The 26,965-nt window shown below is 36.7% G+C and overlaps 1 protein-coding gene across 3 annotated transcripts in view; it reads left to right on the top strand.

Moving 5' to 3' along the window:
• btbd7 (BTB (POZ) domain containing 7) overlaps positions 1 to 26,965 on the top strand; it is an 81,791-nt gene that overhangs the window by 17,767 nt on the left and 37,059 nt on the right. For 2 of the 3 annotated variants that reach the window (XM_073933031.1, XM_005160586.5), the window contains exons 2-3: positions 19,977 to 20,193; positions 21,628 to 22,752. In XM_073933031.1, coding sequence (XP_073789132.1) covers positions 20,112 to 20,193; positions 21,628 to 22,752 — 1,207 coding nt within the window. In that variant the 5' untranslated portion in view covers positions 19,977 to 20,111. Of the gene's footprint in view, positions 1 to 19,976; positions 20,194 to 21,627; positions 22,753 to 26,965 lie in introns of those variants that run through there. The other variant, NM_001025551.1, reaches the window with a different exon arrangement.

The following is a 26,965-nucleotide window of genomic DNA, read 5'->3' as shown; positions in this document are numbered from 1 at the left end:
GTGTTACACATTTATGCATCCAATTAAAAAAAATAGTTTTTTTTTTCAATCATTTAACTGATACCATTAATTGTTTAAAAACGTACCTTTTCGGTTAATGATGAATCAGTTTTTATAAGCATCCCTAATTACAAGCATACATAACAAAAAAATAAAAATAAAAAAATCAGCGCTTTTAAGTTTTTTTTTTTTTTTTTGCAAAGATGCAGAATTAATTAATCAAATGTAAAATAACACTGCAGAGGTGGTAATTAAAAACAATTAATCTTTGTTAACGCTACAGACTTTTATTGATTTTTGTGCCTGAATCCTTTAAACTCACAGGGATGTTTGCACAGTAACAAGCCTTAAAAACATGTGCAAATGATAAACTCGGACCCTATAATGGTTAAACTAGAAAATTAATTCACAGATCACATGCATTCCAAGCTGTGGTGCCTGGTCAACTTTGATCTCTACTTTACATCACCTTTTGGGTTTTGTGTGGGTATTTCACTTATGTTTTTCACAAATATTTAGATATTAAACCGGTAAAGGTGAGAAGGAAATGTTAGATGTAGCCAAAGGGTGTACACAATGCACAATTCTGGCTAAAATGAAAATCACGAATATTTTTTTTTTTTTTTTTTTTTGAACCAAGATTGCAATTTTCCGTCTATTTTGTGGATGTAAAATAAAGGTTATTATGATTAGGCTATTAATATTGTTAATTCTCAAACATATGGTGAAACCACAATAATATTAGGCCTGTGTGTAGGTCTACTGTTGGATAAAATGCTACTTTTTGTATACACTTTGGCCCAATCCCAATTCTACCCCTTAGTTCTTCTCCTTACCCCTACCCCTTGTTTTGCGCGTTCCTGTGAAGCGGTAGGGGTGTCCCAATTCTCTTTAGCTTGAAGGTGCAGGGCTAAGGGGCAGGAGTAGATGAATGATTAAATGATTTACTAACGGCCATAAGTGTTGTGCATGCTACTTACGCGCCCTGTGTGCCTCGCGATTTAACTGCCTGCTACGTCTCATGTTTCTACCCTTGTTGGAAAAAAAGTCAACTCTGAGTGGAAAAAGCGCGTTACGTCAGCCGCGTCTTTCATTCTCCAATCAAATGAAAGCAGAGTCTGGGTTTCCGTTGAGGTGACTGTAGTGTTGTCAGTGTTTGTGTTTTCAAGACGACTACGGAGACTTCTGAAGATTGAGAGGAGACTTGTGATTATTATTTTGAATTATCCGGTGCTGTTTGAATCACAATTTTATTTATTTATATATATATATATATATATATATATATATATATATATATATATATATATATATATATATATATATATATATATATATATATATATATATATATATTATACAATAAAACAAATGTAAAAATATATTAATATCAACAGCAACACTTGCACACATTACACAGCTGATTCAGTTGTTGCCTAGTGACATAAAAAGCGAACCGTGCTTCTTTTTTTCCAAAAAAGGCAGTGTGGTGCGCCTTGTGTTTTTGGAACGTAAAAGCGCGTTTGGTGTGATCGGCCCTTTATACCTAATAAATACAGAATGTGACACTTTTACCACCATTTGGAGGTGTTCATGTTGCTGAGCAACATATAAAACCAATGTGAAGACTTGTGGAACCGTCTTTACGCTTCCTTCCTGACCTTCAAAATATAATTGGCTGAATTGCAGAAAAGCTGAATTAAGATCGTGAATAAGATCGAATCGAGATCATGGTCTTTTTTCGATTAATCGTGCAGCCCTTGTTGACTGAAGATCTTTGCTTAAAGGCTCAATGGGAAGTGTTTATAATTCTCCACCCCCATACAGAGATGGAATCCTGTGATCAACCCATTACCCTAAATCTAGATGTCAGAGCCCCCAGCACTCCTCTGCTTTACAGTAAAGAGGTATCATGGTCACAATGACTCATCTTAATGAGTACAAAATCACACAAACCTGGCCTGCTCACTTCCTCTTTTTCGCCATCTGCATAAGGTGGTTGTCCTGAGAAAGTGAAGGCCTACCTCTATCTCTGGACTAGCATATCAGGTCACGCGGCTCGACACAGAAATGCTTCATGAAAAGTCCCTCCCCGGGGAGGAATAAGATCCACTTTCAGCCTCATTTTGCACACAATTGTAGATGTCCATTGTGCTATTTTTTTATTTTTAATAATTCTGTTTTTCTAGCACATTGAAAAAAACTGCCATCCCAATTTTTTTCTCTCTTTGCATCAGGCTCCTAAACTGTGGACTTGGTGGACGCAGATGTCAGATACATTTTCATTCTTGTCAGTCCTATGTTGATCTTATTCTCTGTAGTTTTTTTTTTAAGAATACCCAAGGTCCTGGTCTATTTATAAAGTCTTATGTACAGCAGACTGGTCTTCAGAAACGGCGTGCTGTAAGGTTTGATGGATGCATTTATGAATGAATTCATTTGTCTCGTGTACAACGATAAGTGTTATGCCAAGCCTAATAGTACATAAATGACTTATTCAGTTTGATCCTTACTATACGAGCTGTCAACTGACTAATGGAATAAGTGACCTTAAAATCAAAGGCAAGTTATAAATTGTCTACTTAATTATATACTTAAATTATATATAAATATATATTATAATTAAAATAGTTGTATTTAATATAAGAAACTAGGGCTGCACAATATAGCATTGATTTTTAGCATTGATATCGCAATGTGATTCATTCAGGTATAAGAAACTGTACTGTTTGTAATAATAACTAATAATAAAATTCAGTTTTAGGGATGTCCAAATCCAATCACGTGATTGGAAATCGGGCGCGATGACATGGTTTCGGACTCGATCAGAATCAGACATTACCTCCCGATTAGGACTCGAATGTATGTCAACATTGTCATAGCAAACTGTCAGACATGTAAACTTGGCATTGCAAGAGGTGGAAAAGAAAAGGCTACATTAAACACAACAAACTTGATAAGACAAGTTTCAAAAACAAACATAGAACCTCGATTTGAAATGCCGTCCCGCCACTATTTCACTGAGAAAGCTCCGCCAGCCGTTTATAAGAAGATGTCTGACAAACTTCTTGTCCTGTTATAAGATGTAGTCCATGTTTTGTTCACCGCAGACATATGGCGTTTGTCTGTAGCTCCCATGTCTCTACTAAGGCATTATGTTTTTATGAAAGTATTGGATCGCGTTTCGGTATTAGTACTCAAAATCAAATGGCTCAGACTCGAGGGCAAAAAAAACCTAATCGGGACATCCCTTATCAGTTTTGTTGAATATTTATATTATACAATTACATGAATAATGTTAGACTCGAAAAAACGATACAACATTGTTTATTTTAATTGTGTACATTTATTATTAAATTGTATTGATTTTGTGCTAGACAATTTATTATATTTTAATCAAATTCACTTCTCTATAGAATCATCTCAATCAATCTAAAATTATACATTCCTTTCAAATAGAGATGTTCAAGTCATCTGGTGAAATGGTATTCATATCGCAATGTTGCAGAATAACAACAGGGCTCGAAATTAACCTTTTTGCTTGGTAGCACCAGTGTTCCTAATGCCTAGTTCAGACTGCATGATTTTAGCCCTGATTTTGGCTTGCCATCAGGTTTTGAGAAATTGGCGACAAATGCCTGAAATCACAGGCAAATCGGTGCTCGTGCACGTGAGTGACAATCACCCAGTATGAACTATCAAAGACTCGATCTGAGAGAATCGCAGATGAGTCGCTGATGCCTGTGAGATATTGGGCGTGCTAAAAAACTGGAGCTGTCGGCGATTCAAATCATGCTGTGTGAAATGAGTTTTGACTGAAAATAACATCGGAGATCCCCTACGGCCAATGAGAGAGCAGCGTGTGTGTGTGTGTGTGTGTGTACCTGCTGCAGGCCAGCGGGAGGTTGGGGGAGAGGTTAAAAGTGCTCATTTTCGGTTTATTTGGACCCACGAAATGGAGAAAACACTAGTGGAGGTTTGACAGGAGTCAGGAGCACCCGTGTCTGTTTGACGTTTCATACAGAAAGTAATTAGTTTTCTCCTCAACTTAAGTTGATAATAATGGCTATTTCCCTTTAAACCCAGGTGAGCAAATGTGTACATTTTTTTACCCCATTAAAGGCTTCTTTGTCTATATGTAGTTAATAAAAAAAGATATACTACGTGTTTTTGGCTGTAAGACGTAGTTTGGACAAAGTTGTCGGCGATTCTTTCTATTGTAAAGTCATGCAATGTGAAAGCCCCTGTCGCCGATCCATCTTGCAGTGTAAACAAAGCAGCGACGAAACGCAAGCCCAGATAGTCATGCAGTGTAAAAACATCTGTGACATGACTACTTTCAAAATCATGCAGTCTGAACTCGGCGTAACTTTAAAAATGTAGGCGCATCAGCCAAAATGTAGTCGCACCCAATTATAAGCACCGTTACTACAAGTTTTATACAAAAACATTTATTGCATTTGAAATCAACAGTAATCAAACTAACAAGCAAAAAAATACATATGCAAGCGTAAGGAAAATGTCTCAATGAAATCCCGTTATCAAAAGAAAATAGATTTTTATAACATAACTAAGTGACCAAAGGTACACGGAGCGCTCACCGGCCCTGCACGCACTGCTTGACATAAATGAATCTGTTAATGATATAACTATGCTGTTCTCACGGGTGCTGTCTGATGCTTTTGACATATACTGTGCCTTATTATATGCATACGTCATGTTAATAGCAATACCGGTCTTTTTATGTGTAGCAATGTTAGTTTACTCAATGCAACCCCATTTGCGATGGTGTACGTAGTGTTAAATTTTTGCCATATATAGCTGCCACTTGCACGGCGGACAGCATCTGGCGATTGAATGAAGGATTAAACAGAAGCTCTCATGCTAGATGTGGCAAACAGTTACCTGAAAATTCCATCCTACAGACTTTTCATAGCGGACTTGAAGCCAACGGAAGTCTTTTATCCACTCTTCGAAAAGTGTAGATGGTGGATTAACATTCAGCACATGGTCACTAGTAAGATGTGTCATTATTTGTAACTTTAGATGCCAAGGTTTCTAAAACAAAATCTGTCAATGTAATCTTCATTATTATCTTCAGCATTTTACAATTTTTCACGGTAGTAGCTCTCTCTGTCATCCCAAGCCAGAAGGCGTTGACTGAGTGATTGACAGCTGATATTTCAGTGCTATAGCAGTGGTGGGCCAATAAGAAGAGCGGGAAGGCGGGGCAAGCATTACGAAATTGGCTTTGTTTACTGCAGCAAGTGTACATGACAATTGTTTTAAACCATTCCTGAGCACTGTGTTTCGCATTTCAAGTGCAGTCAAAAAGCTTAGAGATGTATTCTGCGTGAATGTCTCCCGAATCCGAGCATGTGGTGAACATTTTGCAGTAAAAACTGGTCGCACACAACAATTTTATGCACTCGCACACATGCTCCCAAATATATTTTGAGGTCGCATAGATAAAATTTCGGGCGCATATGCGACCAAAATAGTGGCAATTTCGAGCCCTGAACAAAATATTGCCATGTTAGATTTTTCCAATGTTTTGCAGCCCTATAGGAAATGGCTTGAAATGTGAATTAATTGTCCATTTTATTCTTTTTATATTGGATATTAACCATATTTTTCAATAGCATGTCCATTTTTACTTCATATTTAAATGTCACTCCACACACAACCGTCTGCTTCATTTAATCAAAAAGGAGCTTCCAAAGAAATGCATAGTGGCCAAACCACTAAATTTAGTCCGGCTGATTGAAGAAACTGCAGCTGAAAGCGTGGAGGTAATTACATAGAAAGGACACCATTCATTAAGGTAATTGTCTCTATTGCTTCCATCTCTCTCTGTCTTGACGTTCTGGTGCAGAATGTGAGTCGAGGGAGGAAAAAAATGGATTTTGATAGAGTTCACATTGTGAGTTTCACATCTGTTTTACATTTTGACTAGTGCAAAAGAATCCCACACAGGGTTCATTCAGCCCCGATTTTGTTTAACATAAAGTACGTTTACATGCACTTCAGATGTTTGATTTCAGTCAGACTAAAGCAATAGTTTATCTTTTTAAAATAAAATCCCACCAGACATTTGTGAAGCTGGACTGAAAAAAAATGTAATTGTAGCTTGAGGTCATTATAATAATCTTCTAAATAAGCGTTGTCATGTCTATTCGAAAAGCCCATAGCTCAGATGTACTTGCTGTCTTGATATTGGTGAAATTGAGCACATCATATTTCGTTAGTCTAATATTTAGATTTGATTAGAATAAATTATTATAATAGCATATTTGCCAGGCTGTACCAGACAATACTGTAAACACTGTTTACCTCACCCACCATTACTGTGTTAACACAAGCACGTCTGTCACACACGAGGCCTGACTAACAGCGTTCTAACAGCAGCCAAGCTATCTTCCACAGTCATATCATGTGGCTCACTCCAACATTCGTGTGATCTGGGAATTCCACACCATTCTCCCCCTCCTTTCCTCTTTCCTCCTCCTACATTCATTCATGCATCACTGAAAGGGTCATAGGCTGAGTCTACTGGGAGTGCGAGCTGATGAAAGTCCTTTTTAAAAATTGAACACTGCTGGACTCTTGCCAGCGAAGGGGACAGAAATTGTACAGTTTTTTTCAGATTCTTGGTTTATTCACTTTATTCATTCTGTTTCGGTGGCTTAATTCATTGAAAATATTTGGACATGATGGAAATTGAATTATGTGACCCAGTGTGATTTGAGCTTTCTAGCACACAACAAATATTTATACTAATTAGTATTGACAATGATATTGCGGCAGGCTTATTCATGTTGCCAGCTGAAATGACAAAGGGTGGATTTAAAATATTAACAATAATGCTTGAGTCAGTGATGTGGTAGATTGCAATATTGATCTGCTGGCTTCTCGATTGGACCTTTCTGCTCACATCTGTCCAAAAGTGTAGCAATTCTGTTTACTTTTGATCACTGTTATATATATATAAAAAGAATATATATATATATATATATATATATATATATATATATATATATATATATATATATATATATTTATATTCTTTTATTAACTAGGATTGTCAAAAGTACCGAATCGATGTCAATAGCCTTGTGGTTAATGCGTCAACACAGCACTATGATGCTCATAATGAACGAATTAAATTCTTGGCCATTGAAAATGATTTTTTATAGTCCTGCACGAGTAATCGATATTAAACTGAAATCACGATTTGAAAAGGTGCATTTTGTTTTTGCAAAAGCTGCGATTATTTCACACCTTTCAGAAAATGTAACTACTCGTCACAACGATGTATATCGCAAGCTCTTTGATTGGTCGGTTTTTAGTTGAGTGTTTACAACTGTAGAGTCCTGTGAAGGTGTAAAATTTTCTTTATGTTTACCTTATGATTAAAGTTGTTGCACATCCACCGATTACCACCTCTGAATGAGTGACTTTTAGCCTCTTGTACATTTTAAGGTAACATTCAGAAAAAACAGAACACCCATGAAGAAACTCAACACAAAGGAACATAACCTCACTGCCAGCTAGTGTTTCGGAAATGTTATTGCAGAGCAACACAAAAAGCACACAGAAGTTAAATGCACGACTGCGCAAGGCTAGCGCCATTGGTCATGGCAATCACGTGACACAGAAGTATAAATCAGCTTTTAGACTGTAACTGAGGCCGTTTATCCATGTCCGTGTCACTCATCGGTAAATAACGCTAGAACCGCACTAAACATTAGAGCCAATCGTAGCCCTTTCTGTTAAGTGTGGAACACAATGATCAATGAAAGTTGTTTAAGAACTTGGTGGACTGCTCAAAAAGCAAGAGGGATAATATTTACGTTTATTAATTTGCCATATATGTTCATGTTTTCGTATTTCTACTGTGCATGTACTTTAGTTTTGTTTGATACATTCAAAGACTGTCTCCATGGAGCAATGTCAATGCACTGTGAATGTCTTGAAATCAATATGAAAAATGTAACAATCTAAATGTAAAGGTTATATATATATATATATATATATATATATATATATATATATATATATATATATATATATATATATATATATTCATGTATTTATAAATATATGATTCTATATACAATTTATTAAATTGAATTTAAAATGCTGTTATTTTTTTTATTTTGCCAAGACAACTGACCGCTTTATTTTAAAAAAATGTCTTAAATAAACAGTAGCAGAGCAGAATAGTAAATTGCATTTACGATTTTTTTTCTCCAAATCGTGCAGCCCTAATTCTTCAGGTCCTTTGCCAATTTTTTCCCTCCGTCTCATGTCTCCATGCTTTCCTGTCAATAGGTTCCATTGTCCTGTCCAATTAAAGATGAATAACCAGCCCAAAAAAATTATCATATGAAAAGTAGCAATCAATTTTTTTGAATGCCAATTTTATTAACTGTTATGCATATATTTATTTTATACTGTTTTCATAAAAAAATCTAAAATTATGTAGTTTAATGTGTTTTGAGTTTGCTTAGGACATCAAAAGGAATATGACTTATCCCAGGGCCAATTGCTTCATTCTGTTTTATTTATCGTGAAGACATTTTCAGTGTCATGCTGTCATATGAGTTTTAAGAATGAAGTCAGCGTGGCATTTCCCTTTATGTGGAGGACAGAGTCAGATAAAGATGCTTAGATGAATGGAAAAGTAATGAAAAACAGGAAGCAGGCCAATTTGCCAATGAAAGCGCAAAACATGCATAATTGTCCTTCTGCCATGTGTGTGATAGCAAGAGTTTGTGAGAGTAAACTGGTGAACCAGTCATGGCACGTGGAACTGTACTTATGATGATACCATTGAGAAAACGCCTTTCGTAGTCATGCAGGCTGTAATTATTTCAAGACGAAGGATTTTAAATATTTTATGCCCATAAAGCTGAAACTGTGCATGATCTTCTACAGCTAACTTCATAAAACTTGCTAAGTAATTTACAGATAAATTTTCTCCATTACGCAGAAAAGTCACTAAAATTAGTTCATTAGGAGGAAAGTAATTCTATTCCAATCTTTTACATTATTTTCAAAATGTATGTTTGTGTTGTCCAGTATTTAGTGTAAAATATTCAGAACCTACATAGTGTATGACATTCAGAACCCATATTCATTCAAAATTTTTTCAGGTAATGTTTTAGATTACTTTCCCTACCGCATGCAGAGTCTTGTGACCCAGCTCTGATTTATATTTCTGGATTGAACACACAGGTGTGGTCTGGCGCAGCCTTTGCATGGTCGCATACCCGCACACCACTCAAAAAATTTTACTACATGTCACACGTTTGCACTACATTGACAATGATTGGAAGCTGATATATCATATATGGCATAGTATCCATTACAATAAAATTGATTATTTACATTACAAAATTTGCTTGAAGAAGATGCAAGAAATGCACTGTTTAAAATATTAGTGTTATTTTATTAAGGAAAGGTAACGCTGATTTTAAACTTTCATTCATTCAATTTCTTGTCAGCTTAGTCCCTTTATTAATCAAGGGTTGCCACAGTAGAATGAACCGCCAACTTAACCAGCACGTTTTTACGCAGCGGATGCCCTTCCCCATCTCTAGGAAAGATTTTATACTTTTAATATGAAAAACATAAAAAAAAATTATTTTGTTTCAAAAAGTATACGTTATTTATTTTCCAGTTTTTATTAGAAAAAAAGACTGTTGGTTTCAAGTAATGTGTGTTTTAATTTCAGTTGTTCAGCGTTGATATATAATCAAAGATATAACAGTAAATCATCATAGATTGTGTTTTCTTTAATTATTTTAAAATCAAGTAATGCACCCTTCATTCAAAAACTTTGTAATATGTGAACATATTTACTGTACAAAATTTATCAGTAAATTATGAGGGCAATAAATAAATAAAATAAATAATCGTTCATTAATCATAATTGAGTTAAAATGTTCAAAAAATCAAGATTTTGATTTTATCGCCCAGCCCTATTTTAGTGTTAATATTAATGTATACATTTTAGTATTTTTTTATTTTTATTTTTATCAAGTTTAGTTTAAAAAACATTATTGAAGAGAAATAAGTTAAATGATTTAACTTGTGATTTAAGCACAGGACAGAATTCTAAATCACAAAAATGACAAAAATTGTGGGTAATATTTAACTTATTTAAAGTTAACATTTGCTGTATATGTATACATTTGCTCTTTCTAGCAATAAGTTGGGTTTTTTAGAGGGTTAAAAAGTGGCCTGAGCACATTCACCCAGTTATGTGTCATCACATTTCCATCATTGACAGAGCAGAAAACCACGGGCGCTTCTGCAAACAGCGCTGCATTATTTAGGAGTACTTGTCTGACAATGAATAAATGAATGCGAAGAATGATGACAGGGTAAAGCTTTGGCTTATGTGTTTGTCAATTTTCTCTCTGACCGCTGTGGCCTGGCATTAAGAATATCATCATCATCAGTCAAGGTAAATCCATATGAATTGCTTTAAAATTTATGCCGAAGACACTTCTCAAATACCACGTTTATTAACGTAAGAATTCTAAGATCTGTTTGTGCTTTTTGTTGACAACTTTTTTTAAAAGAGCAATAGCTTGTATTTGTTGATGTGACTCTCATAATTTTATTTCTTATGGAAATGTTTTATTGGTTATTGCTTGGCAACAATTCTGACTTGCCAATCTTGGTATCTATAAAAGGCTTCTGGAACATGGCCAGTCTTCTCAGAAAGCATCTCGTATCTTGCACTGCTCTGACCTTTTAGGACCTAATTAGATGTTTTATGAAATTGTATTTGCTGAATCTACCATTTTGAGGATGGGATTGTGGGCTGAGTGTTTTGCGAAACATTCCTCAAGCTCCCTTCAGAAAAGGGCGAGCCTTGTCTGTCAAGGCACCGTGTCTCCTGATGAAATGTCATGCCTCCTCCTTATCAAAAGCAGTAGTTTGGGGCGGCACGCTGTTCTTCAAGGATGCTGCTTCCCTGATGTTTGGCTGAATGAATATTGTGGCATGTGGCGGTGTGGCATTTTCACCATCTCTCTTCTTCGCCCAGCTCGGATGCTCAAACGTCTGTGGAATTCCCGTAGAAATGCGGGAGAGGGTGTACTGGACGACCCGCAGCTGGCCTGGTGTGGCTTGGCTCTGTCCACGCTCATTAGTTTCACATGAGCCAGACCGCCACCGCTCACAGGAAACTGCCACAGGGTGCCTGTGACCCCTCCCCACCCCCCACCCCCATCTCTGTCTCCGTACCTCAGAGAGAACTACAGACACCCTGGAACAGAGAGCCCTTTATACTGGCGATTTTTCAATGGACATTGCTTATGCTCAGTGGTCTGGTAAAGTGTTGTACCCCAAACACAGTTAACTTTCTCTCACAGTCTCCTTGCTTTTATGCTACCATACAAAACTGGATGGCATTGGAATTCATGAGTGGCAGGAGCGTTTGGCTGCATGTTTATGTTGAAATGCATTGGGATACATACAACTAATACTGTCCAAATGAGGCAAAATAAAATTTACTTGAACACACTGCCATTTGCCATGGGTCATTATGAGTACTTGCAAGTATGCTTAAAGGGTTAATTCACCCCAAAACGTTATTACTTGCTCACTCATATGTAGTTCCAACCCCCTATGTTTGTCTTTTTAATACAGATTAAAGGGCACTTATAATGAACTGTGTGTATGTATAGTGTGCTCACAGTCATATTGGCATGATATAAACACAATAAGTCTTTTTTTATTTACTGATGTTAAAATAGGATCCAAATCCCTCCCATTTTGAGGCCCACCACAACATTATGTAGAAGTGCGCTTTCCCCGCTCACTGATTTGATTGACAGCTAAGTATTAACATGTCTCGGTAGTAATGTGTATAATAATATCAACAAGACATGATGTGTGCAAAACAACTGGAATTAAAACATCTGCTCAACAATCATCATCAAATGTGATCGAGAATGAATTTTACAGGTTTAAAATTGTTTTTAAAGCAGTTCATGTTTGTTATAAATTACATCGCTATTACGGTCTTTATCACCACCACATATGTGTATCAGTACAATTATAGAAGACGCTTCAATCCCAGTTTGTGGATGTTAAATCAGGTTTATTTTGTAAATTTAACGTAACAAATATCCTTACAGCAGTGGATATTAACGTGTACCCTGTCACATTTGCCATGCAAAAACAGTGCAAAGTTAAAGCCTCAACCAAAAACAGCCTCAAATAAGACCATATGTCCAAATGCCATAATGTTTTTTAAAACCAGTTATTTTTAATTGTAATAATGTTTCCAATATTGCTGTTTTAGTCCAATTAATGCAGCCTGGATAATAATACAAACACATGTTAGGGTGCAGTACATGTAGTTGAATCTGTTATAGTTGTTTATTGATTAAACTTGTCATTGTTTTAGAGAGTTTGTCATCATTGTATCAAGTTTTTTCAATTAGAACTTTAGACAAAAGTTTGATTCAATTAAAGTTTATTTGTTCTGTGTAGCTCTGTTCACTAGGGTTGGGCGACAAATTGATTTTATTGATTAACTTGAGTGTAAAGTTCACTTCGATTCGCTTGAATATAAATTGGTTTTCCACCCATCTGGCCTCCCGTAGTTTCCCCTGCATTGCCATAGAAACACACAAACAACATGACAGCAGAAGAAGAACTTGTTGTTGGAGAATATGTTGTTGGAGAAATGTAGCATTCTTTAGAGTGTGATGAAAAACAACACGGACGCACAAACGCCCGCCAAAAAGCGCATAATTCAGGGCTCACAGTCATGCATTCACCGTGGGATGCACATTTTAAACTGCGCGCCACACCTTGTATTTCTCACCATGAGAAAAAATGGATAAGACAATTAATGGAAAAGATGCACATATGAAAGAAACTGTTACCAATCTAACGTTGGAATCCAGCGTTGCGTTTTCTGGATAAATGATGTGACCAAGCCGCAAAGACGTTCATTACTGTAAATATCAACACTGACAAAACTCGCTCAGTGCACCATACTAATCTACCAAATGAAACGACCCCGATGCAAATAAAAGAAATAAAATGCAACCCACTAGCCTAATGCGAATAATTTATATGAAATGATATAACCCAAATTAAAAATGAATAAACCTCTGAAGTTTTATCTGGAAAATGGTCCTCTTTTTAACAATTATTATGGGTGTACTTTAAATGTAGTTTACTTTCCCTGTAATTGTAAAAAATTGTGTAATTTCTATTAATATTATTATTATATTATTATTATTATTATTATTATTATTGTTATTATTATAAAAGCCTTGTATGCAATTATAAATAAAGCTTGTGAAATTTGATAACTTTTTTTCTGTAGCATTTTTATATCCTATAATTATAATTTTGATAAGATTATATAGGTTAATAACATTCAACTCAAAGCATTTTTTGGGGGGAAGTTGGGGGGGGGGGGATTTGGGAAACGCTATTTAAATTGTGAACAATTTTTTTTTTAAAATCATTTATTCATTTTTGAGTGAGTGAGTGAGTGAGTGAGTGAGTGAGTGAGTGAGTGAGTGAGTGAGTGAGTGAGTGAGTGAGTGAGTGAGTGAGTGAGTGAGTGAGTGAGTGAGTGAGTGAGTGAGTGAGTGAGTGAGTGAGTGAGTGAGTGAGTGAGTGAGTGAGAGAGAGAGAGAGAGAAAAAATCTGGGATTTTTCTTTTTAAAAAGGCCATATCATCCAGCCCTACTTTTCACTTTGTAACAGTCAAAAGCAATTAGTTAAAAAAAACAGTTTTTATAAATAACATAGTTAACCTGCATTTATATAGGTTTACAGGACATAGTCTATGTGTACATGTTCAATAAAGTGTAGTTGTGTTATAAGTGTATCTGTTATCCACAAAGTCTTCAATGGTTGGCATCATCTCTTCACGGTCATGGATATCAAGTGGTTTTGCACAATCTCTAGAGGCCTTGGGATGGGCATCCCCAGGTGGAAATAGAGAACAAAGAAAATACCTGTCGTAGCTGCTGTTCATATTGCATTTGAACAAGAGATATTAAATGTCAATGAAGACAAATGAAGTGCTATAATTGAAAGTAGGAGTTATATAAACATATAAAACGTAAAAGAATTCCTAACCAAGTGCCTGGTGTGTGTAAGACAGGAAGAGTGATAAGTTAATACACATTGTTGACATCAACTGTTACAAAAGCAGATGGGACATTTGTGGATTGTTATTTAAGCCTCCAGTGTATTTTTGCATGAAAGTAAATGAGGGATGGAACCAAATTAGTTTTGTGGTAATCAATGTTGTTACAAATGTTATAGGTTCGTCTTAACTTTTATTGACCATTTAATATTCTTTTAAGGCACTGTTACATTGTCTGAATCCCTTTTTATTGTGTGTTAAGTTGTTTTATAAAGTTTTACTATGGATCAACATCTTTTTATAAGCATTGAAACTCTGCCTTATTTCTAACCACAGAACTCGTCCACAAACACCCACCATATGGGGCACACCCAGTCAGAGTGATGATGGCAGGCTTTTTCAGGGGAGGATCCACACAGAAAGCCCCTGTCATCTGAGATACTCAAGCCAGAGTACAACCGAATCTCTTCTCTCTGCCCTGCATATAGAAATAGCCTGAGATGAAGGCAAATCACAGTGTTTCAAAGACAGTACTCAACTGTTTTGGACACGAAGAGCCGGCTTAGACTGCCTGTCTGAAACAGGTGCTCCTGTTAAACGCTGACCTTTCTTTATCAAGCTGCTCCTTCTAGAGAAGAGATGGGGGGGGGGGGGTAGCATTGATCAAGGATCAATTTTCCTATTCCGCTGAAGTCGATTTAAGAATGGGCAATGAAGCTGGGTCAGACGCAGCTACGAGGAAAAGCACCTCCTGCAATTGATGAACGAGTATTCAGGCTGATTTATGTGACCCAGTTTGAGGTTTGCAGACACACAGGGCACACTTTTCTCCATTTTTCGCTCTGTGGTCTCCTTTCCTTCGATTCGTAGTAGAAATAAAAGAAAATGTTGGCTTTCTGATGCTTTAAATGTCGTTTCAAATGAAAGCGAACCTAGGCGGCTTGAAAACCTTAAGGTGCATTATTGATACTTTCCCCTGCAGCAACGGTGCAGAGGCTCCCTATTGATTTGCCTAATGTGGCAAAACTGCTCCACTCTCCTGCTTGCACAACGGCTGTCTGTGTCAGCGCGGAACCGGAGCTCTGCTGCATTAAAGAACTGTTCATTTATTCCCTCTCCATTCCTGTCACTCACATTGAGAGACAGTTGTTGCATCGGACACTGTGATTATCATTTTTCGCCGCCGAGTGTTTATAATGAGCCCGCTGTCCCTCAGTGTGGGTCTTATCTTTGACTAACGCTTTCAGTACCTTAAAGCAACTTTATTAAACACTGCACAATACTCCTCTGCATACAAGGCTCCTTCACCTGATGTAGACTTTGGCTGTGCTGAGCGAATACAAATACCACAATTCTCGCAGTGAGTTTGCAGTAATTGTAATTGTAAATTTGATGTGTTCTCCTGTGGCAGTCTGCCTGTTTATGTTTTGTTGGAATGATGAAATATGTGATAAATTGTTGCTCAGTTTTACGGCTCACTCTTTTAAGGTTTTCTTTTGACGGGAGCTCGTCAGTTTCTTTTTGAGTTAGGGTTATGACATTTTAGAGTCTTGTTTTTGGGTCTCTAAGCTTACTGTACTGGTGAAATCGTATTGGACTAGTGACCGTTTGATCTTTTTCAAAAGCTTCAAGACTTTATTATTGAGACACATACTATGTTAGAAACCAGCCTACATAGGGTGAAAAGAAAAAAAAGTTAATAATTTACGTTACCAGACTTTGCTTTTCTGGTGAGCATCTGGGGTTTATGCATAGATGTTTTTGGCACATGAGCATAATATCCACAGAGTGGACTTGCGGTGTGCATAAAAGCTAGTCAACGGTGCGCTCCACTGCTCTTGCGCTATGCAACAAACCACACTTGCAAGCAATTGAAAGAAATTGGTTTCATAGCGCAGTGCTTTTGGCATCCGCTGTGAAAGCCAATTCCCTTTAAATAATGACTTTCCTCATTCACTCTTGCAGTGACTATGTAGCTGCCTGTCACTCTGGGTGGAGACCTGCTGCAAACGCAGGTCTGTGTAGTTATACAGCACGAATACAACCGCCCCCTGAGCAAGCTGAGAGAGAATCACATGAGCTTTACTGGGGCTCCTATTGGCTGTCACTCAAAGTTGCTCTTCATTTGCATAAAGTTGAAGGATTCTCAACTTTGTTGCATTGCACGGCACGCCCTTCTGATCGCCAACGGTCACTGTTGCTCGTGTAGACTGAGGTCACCGGAAGTTGCTTGCTCTTATATACAGAAATAAACAGTCGCTTTGCTGCTTTGTCGCTGCGAGTTGCTCGTAGTGTTAATGAGGCTTATGGCGGGAGGGAGTATGAAGTGCTCATGTTTTTAGTTAGTTTTTCTTGTTTTCACAAAAATGAAATGTTCAGCAGTTAAAAAATATGGTGCATCCTAAATATGAATAGCAATAGTACTATGCTGTAATTTAAAAACTATTATTAGTCTAAATATTAAATTTGCTTTTGCTATAGTTGTAATTAAACTATGAAAACCTAAATAACATTGAGGCAATTTTAAGTTGTAATAACAATAATATTAATAGCAATAATAATAACAATAGCAGCAATAATAATAATAAAATACAAAAAAGCACCAAAGAAACAAAAAATCATTTAACATCTGACCCCCGTCCTTAAAACAATCAGGTGTTACAGATGTCTAAGGTATGAAATGAAAACCTGCCACCAGCCAATGCAATATGCTTTGCAAAGTGGCAGGTAATTTGGTTTATCTGCTAGCTACTGTGGCATGAGACCTGAATAGAATCTCGGATTGACACTGACAAGGAATGTCATTGCAGTGGCTTCAGCTTTTTGCTCACTTTGTGGATAATACCAAGCTCTGCAGGTTATACTTTCTTGACAGATCCTAATTTTAATTATTCTGTAGGTTACTATATTAAACTAATGACACATAATAAATAGTAACAAAATAGTAACAGTGATAACATTAATAATTATTATGTATATTATTATTATCATTTCATACTTTTAAAACCTATTTTACACATTCTAATTTGTTTTTAATGATTTTTTTTTTGTTTTATTTTATTTGTTTTATCTTATGCTTGTTTTTTTATTCCTGTTTATGTAAAGCACTTTGATTTACCATTGTGTATGAAATGTTCTATATAAATAAACTTTCCTTATTATTATTATTGTTATTGCTGTTTGATCTTCTGTTTGTCAGCAAACTGTAAAATGACTGCTTTGATTTTGAAGACATTTCAAGCACAGCAAGAAAGAGCCACTGCGTTTTCCCAAAAATGTTTTCTTTAAAATAATTTGTTATTATGTTTTTTTTTTTTTCATTCATTTTCCTTCAGCTAAGTTTCTTAAGTTTCTTATTTATCAGGGGTCGCCACAGCAGAATGAACCACCAATTATTTCAGCATGTTTTATGTAGGGGATGTCCTTCTAGCCGCAACTCATTACGGGGAAACACCCATACACTCTCACATTCACACACAGTCATATACTACAGCCAATTTATTTAATCCAATTCACTTATACCACGTCTTTGGACAGTAGGGGAAACCCGAGTTCCTGGAGGAAACCAACACAAACATGGGGAGAACATGCAAACTCCACACAGAAATGTCAACTCACCCAGCCGGGACTCAGACCAGTGACCATCTTGCAGTGAGGCGACATTGCTTACCACTGAGCCACTGTGCGGCCTTGTTTTATTTTTAAATAATTATGCAAATGCAGTAGTTAATCATAATTATCATTTTGTTATTATTTTTGTAATTATTCCATGTGTCAACAAAGCCTAAACATCCCGAGTTGTGCAGCTCTAATCTAAATTACAGTTTAATTTATGCATTGTTCTCATATAAGATGCAGTGGTCTAAGCATATTGAGGTAAAAAAAAAAAAAAACGAATTCACTTTATGAAGTTACGGCATTTTAGCCTCCTACAGGAAATACAATTGCTGGAGCCGCAGTACAATTGAACATTCACAGGAGCGGACCGAATGCACATTGCAACACATTTCCACTGTAGACAGCTTCGTTCACACCCTGTCAGAGAAAAATAGTCTTGATCGCTTTGTCCTCTGGGGATTTCACAAACCGCTCAGTTGAGCTCTGTGTGGCCAGACCCTGGTCTTTAATGCACATTAAACTGGACATCTGGCTTTAGATTTAGCAGTCTAGGTAAAGATGGTTTCGTAGGCTCTCTTCAGACATAAAGCTTGGCTCAACCTGGAAAACTGCTTCTCTGTTTGCCCTGCTCTTAATGTCACAAGTGGGGGACGTTAAGCGTTCATATCAACCCAGATTGTTATGAGCTCCCCCTATGAGGAGTTCCCAGCAGTGCAACCTTGGAATGTAATGCAGAACATAAATATCTGGAGAGAGGAATAGCTCTTTATCTGGACACAGCAAACATCAGTCTTCCATCTCCCTGTGAAAATACATATTTTTGCAAAGAACAAACAGCGGTTAGATTGGTGCCAGGACAGTTCAAAGAAAAGTTTGCTAGAAATTATGTATTGTGTAGTTGGTGTGAACTTGCAAGCTTGAACACTCAAGGCCAAAGGAAGGGCACAGGCCAAAGTTTAGAGATTACAGAGATCTAAAAAGAGACATGGAGTACTGTAGACATTGTTTAGCTCAAGTAAACACGCCAGTTGTGCCTCTGTGTCAGATTTCATTAGCATGACATCAGTGGGAGGGCTTGAATAAGTCAGAATCCTCCAGCATTATTCTAATGGCCTTCAAGAGCACAAGTAAACATCAAAGCTCTGATCGTGGAGTCTGTTTGGTTTGTGCATTATTGTTCATTTTGTTTGTCTTCCTTTCATATTGGAATGAGAGCAATTCAATGCCATGTTGCACACTTGATTGCTTTGCATAAAAAGCGTTAAAATATATTTTTGAGGTTTGTTAGTTTATTTGTTTATTGTTTATTTTAATTATTAATCATAACTAATGTCTACATTTCTTTTAATAAACATGTACTAGTGTGTTTTTTTTTTATTTGGAAAGTGGTCAAGTAACTTCTGGCCAATACCTGTTTGTTACTCACTGACTTGTTTGCTTTATTTGCTTTTAACAAAAACAACTATTATTATTCCTATAGCAGAGGAATGGAAATATGCAGATTAATTTTAATGGATCCCTAAATACGTAATCTGTTGTTGTTGTTGTTGTTGTTGTTGTTGTTGTTGTTGTTGTTGTTATTATTATTATTATTATTATTTATATTATTAATATTATTAATATTCCTATAGCTGATGCATAAAAATATGCAGATAAATTATAATGGATTCCTAAATAAATTTGATGTTATTATTTTTAAATAATAATTATTATTTATTGTTATTCATATAGCTGAGGTATAAAAATATGCAGATGAATATAAATGGTTTCCTAAACATAAAATCTATAATTATTTTTATTGATATTATTTGTATTATTATTATTATTATTATTATTATTATTAATAATAATAATAATAATAATAATAATAATAATAATAATAACAATAATAATAATAATAATTGTATTAATATTATTATTGTTGTTGTTATTCCTATAGCTAAGGTATAAAAATATGCAGATAAATTTTAATGGATCCTTAAATATAAAAACTATTATTATTATCATCATTATTTTTATTATGATTATTATTATCATTATAGATTTTATGGTAATAATTTAAAATAATTGTGGAAAAACATAATGATATTAAGGTATGCTTATATTGTCATGCTTTAATTTTTATTTGTAGACTAATCTTTTGGCTTGTCAAATTTCTTGTCCATGTTGTTGACTCCTTTTAGTGAATTCAATCTCCTTGTTTTTCTCTCTTGTCCAGGAATGACGGACATTGCTGCAGTGCTGCCCAATTCATACATGTCTGATTGAGCAGAGGGGTAAGCAAGTCAGTGCATCGACGCTCAGACGGAATGATCCAGCAGGGTGAATAAGAGGAGGAAGAAGGGGGGAGAGGATGGGTGTGAATGCCTCCAGCTACCCTCACTCGTGCTCCCCTCGATTTGGGGGAAACCCACAGACCCAGCAGACCTTCATTGGTAAATGCTATTACTGAGACATTTGTTTTTTCATAGTTTAGCAAGTGATCGATGACAACAAAAAGGTCTGACAGCTTGAGCACTATTACATGCTTTTGGCTTTCAGATCGCATACATCACTGGAATTCTCTGAATCGCATTGTATTATTATCATGATAGTTTTTTTTTTTCAAGTACAAGCAAAGGAAATTTCTATCAGACAGAATTTCTTGTTTGAGTAGAATATGAAGTAGTTCTACTTAAAAAAATAATAAAAAATAGCAAACTAAGAACAATAATCATGTTGAGAGGCAGTTCACCAGCACATGGAAGAAGAATCACATTAAATTATTGACTTCACCAGCTGGGACAGTCTTCTTATTCTTTCACTGTAGCATCTTGTCTGTATTCATTTATTTAAAGACTTGGAAATTGTATCGCAACTGTCAGCAGTTGCTTCTTGTGTTTTTGTTTTTTTTCCCCTCCCTCTCTATATCCCACAGAGTCTGACTTTAACGGCATATTCTGATGTGAATATTTTCATGTCTTTGCTGTCTATGAGATCAGTAAAGTAATGGTGCTTTCAAAATGCTAAGCCATGCATGACAGTAGGCCTACAATGAGAAATGGAACTTTGGATTGAGACATAAAGTGTCGTCAGGGAGATATTAGCCATGCCGGGGAGGACATTAGATGACTTCATAGTTTCCTTTTTTGGCAGGTGAAAATTTAGAGATTTAGAGCGGGAAGTTAAAGTGCACATTAAGTGGTGTGGGGGTGCATACTTTACTTTTTGAAGCTGGAATTGTTTATGAATGCTACACACAGTGATAGGTGACCAAAAGTTACAGTAAAAACCTTTTTTTATTCGTTTAAACATTTTAAATATCAATTCATTTTCAATGTGATTTATTATTCAGAAACTCGTCTTGTTTTATGTTAAACGGATGTGTTATAAAGACACTATTATGTCCGCTTGAGATTCACTTTCAGTTTTATTTAACACATCATGTTTGGGGATGCATACTTTGCTTATAGAATTTGGAAGTGTTACTTGTTGTACTTTATCAATAGATAACCACAACTAAACATGAAAATTTGTATTTTAAAAATGTAGTTTGACAAAGTATGTCTTGAAAATATGAGACATTCTCCCTACAGTATTTTCCCCACCTAATTTGCATGTCTTTATAGAGACCCAGTGGTGTGAACTCAAGGTCAGTTTAATTTTAATGTTATTTGCATTCAGTTTGCTCCTTCAGTTCGATGTCATTAAAAGTCAAGAGTATTTCAGAATTGTTCTGAAGCTTTTGCATAAAGCAAAGCCCTGTGGTGGTGCGCTTTAGAAGAAACTTTAATTAAAATATTGGCTGAGCTCACAATGCATATTTTCCTTCTGACAACATTTAAAGCCTCCAAACTCTTACACAGCATGTTTTTTTTTTCTGTCACCAGGCGCCTCCTATGCACCACAGGGTTATGGCGGAGAGTCCAAGCTCTACAGCCTAGAACATGGCCCTGAAAAACCTCAGGACAAGAAGAAAAAGAGCTCTGGTTTGGCCACGCTCAAGAGGAGATTCATTAAGCGACGCAAGTCGAGTCGGTCGGCTGATCATGCACGGCAGATGCGAGAGCTCCTCTCCGGGTGGGATGTACGTGATGTCAACGCTCTGGTGGAGGAGTATGAGGGCACAGCAGCTCTCAAAGAGCTCAGTCTGCAGGCGGGCTTGGCCCGACCTGAAGCTCGAACCCTACAGCGTGATTTGGCTACCCTTTATCAGCACAAGTACTGCACTGACGTGGACCTGATCTTCCAGGATTCCTGCTTCCCAGCACACCGGGCCATTCTGGCCACCCGCTGCCCATTCTTCAAAACCCTGCTATCGTCATCACCAGGTTACGGGGCAGAGGTGTTGTTAGATGTTGGGACCGCAGGCATGGATGCACCCATGTTCTCCTCTTTGCTACATTACCTCTATACAGGTGAGCTGGGCTCCGATGACGCAAGGTTGCAGAACGTGGATGTGCTGGTGAGACTAAGTGAGGAGTTCGGTACGCCCAACTCCTTAGAAGCTGACATGCGAAATCTCTGCGAGCATATGCCCTATTTTGACTCACTGCTGAGCTTTTCCTCGGATTCTGAGTTGGTGGAGGCTTTCGGAGCAGGTGGACCTGCTCCTAGCAGTATGGGAAGTGGAAACATAGGGGCGAGCCATGGCTCACCTGATGAGGAGCTGAGGGCCCACAAAGCCGTACTGTCAGCACGCTCGCCATTCTTTCGCAACCTGCTGCAACGACGCATTCGCTCGGGTGAGGAGATCACAGAGCGCACTCTGCACACCCCCACCCGAATCATCCTTGATGAATCGATCATTCCCAAGAAATACGCCCGTGTGGTCTTGCACTGTATGTATACGGATGCAGTGGACCTTTCTCTGGTGCTGCGCGGGAGCCCTTCCGAAGGCAGTCTGGGTGAAGTTCAGGCACTGGTGGCTGGAAGAGGATGCATGAGCCGGGCTGAAGAGGCCATGGAGCTCTACCACATCGCTCTCTTCTTGGAGTTCAGCATGCTAGCTCAGGGTAAGTCTTTGCCTTGTTTTATCCATCATTAGTCCCACACTTGCTCTTCCCCTCTATCGCTCCACGCTCCCCCAGCTTTGTTTACTGCCTGATTAATTCACAAGCTGTCAAGGGAAGACCAGAGGAACAGGGTGGAGTTGCTGTAGTTTATGCGCCTCGTGTTGGGATTACGGTTTGTGAGAGATTCCCATATGTGCTCGACAACAAAGCAATGCAACCCCTACTCGACTCTTAATACCCCCATCTATTTCCCACTCCTATTGATGCTATTTAGGTAGACTGGGTTTTTAAGTGCTGTAGGATTGACCTCTCTTGTTTAGAGTCTAAAAATAATGACCAAAGTCTCACATCGGTTTTAGATTCAACTTTTTTTTTTGTGTGTAGAAGTTTTACTTCAAACAGTGTTAATTTCCCTTTCAGTGATTATAGCAGGAGGTAGAAGAGTAGGTCAACACTGCTGTGCTTTACATTCTGGATTCAAATGTATTTTTCCTACTGTCGATGTTTGCTGCAGGGTACAGCTATTGATTTTGTTTAATGTTCTGAATCTGTAGTTTCTGAAAGTGACTGTTGATTTAAGTCAGTTGTTTTAATTGTTTTTAAAGATGAATTGGTTGGTTTTAATCTAGGTGATGCAGCTAAAGCATTATATCTTGATATTCTGTCTTTTGGTGATTGTTTTTTGATACTTCTCTCTATTTCATACTTAAAAGATTTATATGCTGCCACTCGGATAAATTAATAAGTCCATTAAATGTATTTAGGTGAGATTCATAGTTTAAAAAAACTGACTTTTACTACATTTTTACTAAACAAACTGCAATATGAAGAAGTATAGTATAGAGTTTTTTATGCTACAACATAACACTTATTTAACAATATACCTTCATTACTGTTTAAAATATTTTGGGCTGTTTGTATAATAAAACAATGAAAAACCATGAACGATGCATCAGTTAGTTAAAGAATTTAATTAAGATATTAATCATTATCTCCAAAATATATAATAATTTCTACAAAAAAAATTGGGTTGAGATTTTAATATTGTTAAAATATTAAAATGATCAAATAAAAATCCATTAAAGTCATTGCAATATTCACTGTTATTTGCATTTTATTTTACCATCAAATTCTACTGGTCTTTTAAAATTAGCCTTACTCACTGGAAGGAAAAAATAACTTTATTTAGTGCTATCTGAAGTAGTTCCTTAAAGTAATTTACTTCTAATTTATCACTGCATCCTTGCCAAAAATCTTTTGATGTCCGTTCACTTTAAAAGGGCTTTTTTTGGCATATTGCAGTTTTGCAGCCTGATGTCATTTTTTTTTCTATTCATTACACATTTACTGGCTTTCACACCCACTTTGCTTGTGTACTTTGTATCATCAGCTCCTATTGTGAGTTGGCCAGTTTATCTCTGTTTACCGCACAAAGTGAAGAGGTGTTATTCAGAGAGCCGCCTATCCTTCTGATTACTTCATCTGAATAACAGCGTCAAACCTTGCCTGGGATCTACTGCACAGGTCTGCAATGTCAGTGTCAGCTGATCCATATGACCCATTGGTCAGCTGTGGTTTGTAACAGATAGCGATCCAATTCAGTGCTGTCAGCATAGCCCGATGATGAGCTCAAGAGGACTTGTTTTCTTCAAGAACGTCTTGTGCCATTTTTTACGTCAACCCTAAGTTTCTCCCAATGACATGGGGAAAAATATAAGGCAATTAAACCCAAATTGCATGTACAACCCTGACTTTGTATAGATTTGACTTCTTTTTGAACGATTTTTATATTATTTATATATATATATATATATATATATATATATATATATATATATATATATATATATATATATATATATAAACCTATCTGATTCTTGTCAGAAAACTTGTCAGCTGTTCCTATTCCAAGTTGTCAACAGCTATTTTTACAGTGTAGTTACAATGTGTTGCATGAGATTTTCGACACAAATTTTCTGAGTCATGGCATCATCATTGAATTAGCTTGTTTGTTTTGTAAGGCCCAGTCAGTCGTCCATCTGTCAAAGAAAGCCCTAGAATAGAGTATTCAGCAGCGAACACAGGCAATCATTGAGGTCATTTCAGTGCATGTGTGTTGATGGCCTCCAGTGAGAGACTAACGTGGCGATGACCTCTAGGAAATGGAAGCACAGCAGTCATTTAACACCCAGTCAGCAGGCGGTTGGTGGTTGGTACATGGCAACGATAATTAATGTGCTGACCAGGCAGACGCGCATTGATAAAAGCCACCCATTGGTCTGGAACCGACTTTGTTTAGCAGGGGAAAATCACTCATGTTCACACTAACTGTTGGAAATCGGCTCCGGCAGCTGTGGATCTTGTTAACCTCTTTGTTATACCTAAGCTGGTAACTTAACGGTGACAATAGCTGGACATCAACAACTGATATTTCTTGTAAATGGAGAAAAAAAAAGTAATACTTGTCTAACACACGTCTACGTAACACACTCTGAGTTCATCAAGTTTCTTTGAATCTTCAGTGCCGCCTCAACATGCTCAATAATGTTTATTTCTGGTGACTGGGCTGTCCAATCCTGGATCACCTAGACCTTCTTTGCTTTCACATTTTTACGTTACTTTGATGTGGAGGCTGAAGTATGAGAAGGAGCTATCCTGCTGAAGAATTTGCCCTCTTTTGTGGTTTGTAATGTAATGGGCAGCATGTCTTGATACCTCAGGCTGTTGATGTTGCCATCTACTTTGCAGATCTCTTGCAGGTCTCCATACTGAATGTAACTCCAAATCATGATTTTTCCTTCATCAAACTTGACTGATTTCTGTGAGAATCTTGCATCCATGCGGGTTCCAATAGATCTTCCGCAGTATTTGTGATGATTGGGATGCAGTGTAACAGATGATTCATCAGAAAAACTAACTTCTGCCACTTTTCCAAATGAACAACTAGAAATAAAGTTTTATTTGTTGCTCTTACAACTAGGATCGATGGCAAGACTTTTGTCAGATAGTGTTAGGGCACACTTTGAGAGTTTGATTTAATTGTGATAAATTTGTTTGTTTGCCTGTTTATAATGGGGAAAATGTATTATTTTTTTAACAGAAATGATTGACAGACTTCCCTTAAGGAATGAGGAAGCATAGGAGAGAGCACACAATATGCTCACTTGTCTCTCCGTCTGATATCTGTGTTTGACTGCCATATGTTCGCCCAGCTTGCGTATGTGCCAATCAAATAAAAAGTGGATTCATTTTCTTCTCAACAAGTTTACTCCAGTAAATACAGATTAAATATTACAATTAATTACTGAAACAAAATGCTATGCATGGAAAAGTTATGTGACTACAGTAAGTACACTTGTTATTGCTCTCTGTTTGCGCGTAGACAATTGATGTGAAGGGAAATTGTGAATGGATGGCAGCAGTGAAAGTGAAGTGTTGCGCAATGCAGTGTTGACTTAAGTTTATCTGTGTTTGCTGAACAAATGAAACCATCTCATAAGATTATCTTTGATATCTCTTGATTCATACATTGGAGGAAAGTGTAAATAATCATTTATGATTTATTGGTGATCAACCTGGTGGTAACTTAGTGGATATTAAATGATTTGTCAAGTAATAAAATGTTAGTTTTGCTATGTGATCTGTTGCTCATTTAAACTAGGGGTGTGTCACTTTATAGATTTTGTCAGTATGGCACACTATTTAAAACATGATACCATTGCAGGTCTATATCATTGGTTTTTGCACATCTCTTGGCCTTTCCTAGCTTTAAATTACAACTTTTTAATGCAAATATGTATGACAGAATTAAACTGCTGTGTAGGTGTGGAGGATAGGATTTTCAGTGAATATAATGAATTGAAAAGTTTGTTTTGCTCAGTTGGCATGGACTTCAGAAGAATATACATGATCCTTTAGAAGATTGAGGTTGGTAAGGAATCTGTAGACAGTTTCCATACTTTTTTGCCAACTCTACAAGTTAGTGAAAAGCTTAACATTGGTGTAGAAGTTTGAAAAAGTAGGTTTTCAAGTCAAGTCATATGCTGAACATTCTTGATATACTGCAGAGATGAAATTACAGTCCTCCCAGCCTACGGTGCAAACAAGCAATATATAAATAAATTTACAAAACAGAATACAAAACAAAAGTACCAATAGTGCAAAACAGGTAAGTTAGGCAATGTGTAGTTATGCAAAAGATCAGAAAAGTGTA

Source organism: Danio rerio, chromosome 20, assembly GCF_049306965.1.
Source record: "Danio rerio strain Tuebingen ecotype United States chromosome 20, GRCz12tu, whole genome shotgun sequence".
In the NCBI taxonomy this organism is placed as follows: Eukaryota; Metazoa; Chordata; class Actinopteri; order Cypriniformes; family Danionidae; genus Danio; species Danio rerio.
The sequence above is the reverse complement of the archived record's forward strand: the minus strand, read 5'-3'. Positions and strand labels throughout refer to the sequence as shown.